Source organism: Colletotrichum orchidophilum (genome assembly GCF_001831195.1).
Source record: "Colletotrichum orchidophilum strain IMI 309357 chromosome Unknown Scaffold_321.1, whole genome shotgun sequence".
NCBI classification, from domain to species: Eukaryota; Fungi; Ascomycota; class Sordariomycetes; order Glomerellales; family Glomerellaceae; genus Colletotrichum; species Colletotrichum orchidophilum.
This window is the reverse complement of record NW_019173274.1, coordinates 1-4296: the sequence shown is the minus strand read 5'-3', so window position 1 is coordinate 4296 and position 4296 is coordinate 1. Positions and strand designations below refer to the sequence as shown.

Sequence of the window (4296 nt, the reverse complement as noted above, 5' to 3'; positions counted from 1 at the left end):
CTTCTTTATTTGTCACAGAATTTCCATTAATCATGTCAGCTGAAAAAGTTCCAACCTTCGCGGCTGGCAGAGAGCCCAAGATCATCCACCTCTTGAACCATCTTGCCGATGTGCTGATCTTCCAGGCCAAAGACTCCAGTGTCGCTAAGATACCGACTAGTCCGTCGTTGGAGGCTGTTATCGCCATCGTTGTTGATGCAAGCCTTCCACATTGAGGGTGGCAAAACAAGCATTGAATGATGTATCTGAAATGTCGGGTCCATAGCCTCGTAGTACCTTGAGGCCCAATGGTCCCGTAAAAAGGTTGTTTCGCAGCGCTTGAGCTTTCATTAGTGCATTTAACCGATCCTATTTCGAGTCACATGCACATAATGTTCGCCACCTCTGGACTACATATGAATTCTACTCAGCCCACCTCTCCTGTGACAACGCAGGTGGCGATCCTACCTCTCCTCGACTAAACTCCCCGGCTACGAGAAGTGAGTCTTTACCTAAAGAATGTCGCTCAAGGCGGTGCTGACGTTGCAGAACGGAATTGAATCGTAAACATGCCTGGCTGCCAGTACTTTGCAGAAGGCGTGACATCTGAGGGCTGGATCTGCACAAGATGCAAAATTCAATCGACCTCAGCCAAAGACATTACGATCCATCAACAGTATCGCTAATTTCTTATTTGGTCTGGAGCCTAGCCGAAAACTCCGTGAAGGCTGGTAGTTGATGTCGAAGGAGATCTACACCGAACCCCAGCTTTCAAGACCATCGAAAAACAATCCTAATTACTAGTTGCGCCCATGTTGTTGTTGTTGTTGTTGTTGTTGTATTCAACGCCATGGCAGCAAGGGCGCAGTCACCCTTGCGGCAGACCTCCCGAAGGGTATGTGGCGTGGAGGGCCGTAAGCCGCCACTATCTACTCTACCGTATATAGTCCTATTTTCCCGTCCTTTAAGTCTAGCTATTTGGTTACTATGCGTTTTGTTCATCTTTAATTCCCGCTAGTGCCCCAGATCTATTCCTGTCTCTTATTACTTATACTAAGAAGTATTTTTTAAGTCGGACTCTTGCCTGCGTTAGAGTATTAGTTTCGCGGGCAGACCTTCTGGAAGAAGTCCGTCACGCGGAGAAAGGTCTCGAAGCCTTGTGCGTCGGTGATGAGTCCCCGGAAGTATCGCTCGAGGTAGCCCATCGGCTCTATGGGCTCGGGCGAACCGGGACGGTGCAAGGTTGGCCACCGTTACCTCCTCGTCAGCGTCAATCGGCAGTAGACCAAGTGGTCTACGTCCTTTGCTTTTCCGCAGGAGCATGTCGTTAGAGCGTCGTCATAACTAAATCGTTGGTGATAATGCTCAAAGTCTCCGTGACCCGACCGTGCTGCCAGCAGATGATGCAGCGTGGCTCGCCGTGGGGCCAATTCGGGAGGGCGTAAGAGAGTCGCCTCAAGCCCAAGCTCTGCATAGCGTAGTCTCCGCTCCTCCTTCCACCATCGTCTGTGGTGGCCTGGCAGCTTTTCCCTGGCGAGCCGCTTAATGCCCGCCAGGGTTGCCTTTTGGATTATCCGGGCCGGTAGTGTCGTGCCTTCTTTCGCCAACCGGTCCGCCGCCTCGTTCCCTGCGATGCCCCGGTGTCCCGGGGCCCAGTGCGTCCGTATGTCGACGATCTTGGCCGCCGCTTGAATTTCGAGAAACGACTCCTGCGACGAGTCCGGCACCTTGCCGCGGATGTCTTGGATGACGCTGGTGTTGTCGATACATAGGTGGACTGGCTGACCTTGGTGAGTGAGCAGAGCCCGACGTAGACCGGCCCTCGCTCCTTCCACCTCAGCGTCGAACACTTCTGCCAGCCCCAGTCGGCCGCAGCCCTGTGCTACAGATTTGGCGTCTCGATAAATGACGAAGCCGTATCCTACAGCTCCGTTCGTCGCCCTGGAGCCGTCCGAGAAGAAGATCATGTGGCTTTGTGGTACTGTTTTGATCCAGGCCTCCAACGCTTTTGCTGCTTCTTGCTTTGACTGTGTCACTATCTGGTCCTGCGATCATGGGAGATACTGCAATGGTTGAAACAGAGGCCTCGCGCAGCTCGGTAAAAGCTCCGCCGTTCTTTGTAGTCTCGTCTGTTGCGATCCCTGTTGTGAGAGTCGTGGGACTGCGGGATGTCGGTGGTCGACCTTCTGAAGGCGGACTGCAGTACGTAGGCGGACGCCCTCAAGAGCGACCTTGGCAGACGGTAAGCCGGCGTCTTGAAGTAGGCTGCTGCTTGGCGTTGTTTTCCAGACGAGTAAAAGAGCCCTTGCTCCCTTGCTGCCGCTGTAATAGCTTTCTCGATCTTGATCACAAGCCCCTTCTGGCCTGTGTTGACGATTCGTGCTTGGAGAGGCCGGCTTGTGTCCGTTCTCACTCGACGTCTCAGAGCTGGCTTTGTTGTGCCTGCGTACCAGGTCTCGGCACCAAATAGCGCGATCGGCAGTACGCAGGAGACGACGGCTTTGCGCACGGCGGCCGAGGTGAGCCCCCTCTTCGTGTTCATTAGGTGCTTGAGATGTTGAGCTGCCTTCTTTGCCGCAGCAACCTTTGCGTTGACGTGGTGCCGGAAGGACAGTCTCTTATCGAACCAGACACCCAGCCAGCGTACCGGCTTCGTCGAGGCATTGACTACCGAGTCCACCGCCATGACATCTGGCAGCTCCGCCGCCTGATCATGTTTCCTGGTGAAGTGGATGGCTTCGCATTTGCTTGGATCGAAAGCGACCTTATTCTCCAAGCCCCATCTGAGAATATCGGCTACACTCCCGCTGAGTACCGCCACGTTGCTCTCGAGGGACGGACTGATCGCCAGAATGGCTATATCGTCCGCATACCCGAATCATGTGGCCAGCCCTGCTGCTGTAGTCTGACGACGAGTCGATTCAGGAGGACGGAGTCGAAAGCTCCTTTGACGTCCATAGTCAGGAGTGTGGCTGTGAGCCCCTTGAGGAGAGCCATCTCGATGTCGTGCGTGAGGCAGGTCGTCAGATCCACCGCCGACCTACCTGGGAGAGCCCCGATCTGCTGTGGGCTGACAACACCCTCAAGAATCGCCAGGTGGGACATTCTCCTAGCCACCAGTCTCTCGAGTCCTTTGCCTAAGCATGAGAGCAGCGCAATCGGCCGCCAGGACCCAGGCTTGGAGGCATCTCTCCCCGCCTACTGGATCACAACCACCTCCGCCTTACGAAAAGGCTGAGGAAAGTAACCCGTCCTCACACAAGACTGGAACAGCAGCCTGACTGTCTCGGCCGCGGCGTCCCTGCAGGCTTGAAGGAGGCGTGTCGTGATCCCGTCCACGCCAGGAGTTGTTGTCTTTGTTAGGGTGGCCGCTTTGACTTCTTCTTTGCTATGGTCTCCTGCCAGGGTATCACTCATCTTGAGACAGCCAGTACGTCGAACGGGTCTCCGGGCAGGTCGTCTACAGCACTGAACCTGTCCAGGAGGGCCTTCTGGGGTGCCTCGGTCTTCTCATACGTATCCTCAATCTCCTGGCCATCCACCTCCAGCGGGGGTGCTTTTGTCAGTGGGCTCGCCTTTTGCCATCCCATGATCTTGTCAAGGTCCCGATCTGAGGCGATGTTCTCGATCTTGGCGGTCCAGTATGCTCGCTTGGCCTTTCTGACGGTGGTCAGGAAAACCCTTCGTGCTTCCAGCAGAGAGATGCGTGAGTCCTGCTCCGCCTCGTGGGACTGTTGACTGCTGGCCTCGCGGTACGCCTTGTGGACTACTGCGCACTCTTCCGTCCACCATGGCGCTCCTTTCCCGTGTTTGCCCCGTTTCTTACCTACCGTGCGGATGGCCCGGGTGATGAGACTGACTTTGTGATTTGCTTGCTCATCAAGCTCCGCCGCGGTAGGCCAGTCCCCCATTTTCGGGAGCACTAAGACCTCTTCCCGAATCAAGTCCTTTAGCCGGGGTAATGCTGAGTCCGGCACTGAAAGTAGCTCTGAGGAGGTCCTATATCGTATCGTGATGCGGTCAGACATTGGGATGACGGCGACAATCGCCTCATGATCGGCCCCCGGGTGTAAGCCTGGGCTGATATGGGCTTGTGCGAGTAGGATATTAGAGAAAGTGAGGTCGAGGACATGTCCGCCATCCTGGTTGCACTGCCAATTTCGCCGATGAAGGAGAGACTGTGGTCGTCTGCCCAGCCTGCGATGTCGTCTCCCTGATTCCCATTCCTTACACCGGGCTCCCAAGAGGAGTGGTGAGCGTTGAAGTCGCCCGCGATCAAGGTTCGTTCGGGAGGTTTGTAGCTCAGTAGTGTCCTCG

At 55.4% G+C, this 4296-nt stretch overlaps 1 protein-coding gene across 1 annotated transcript; it reads left to right on the top strand.

Moving 5' to 3' along the window:
• Positions 1-829: 829 nt before the first annotated feature.
• On the top strand, positions 830-997 carry CORC01_14501 (uncharacterized protein; the record flags this gene model as incomplete). Its single annotated transcript, XM_022626107.1, has 1 exon — positions 830-997. The coding sequence occupies one exon, from the start codon at positions 830-832 to the stop codon at positions 995-997; it is 168 nt and encodes a 55-aa protein (XP_022467384.1).
• Between the last annotated feature and the right edge of the window lie 3299 nt (positions 998-4296).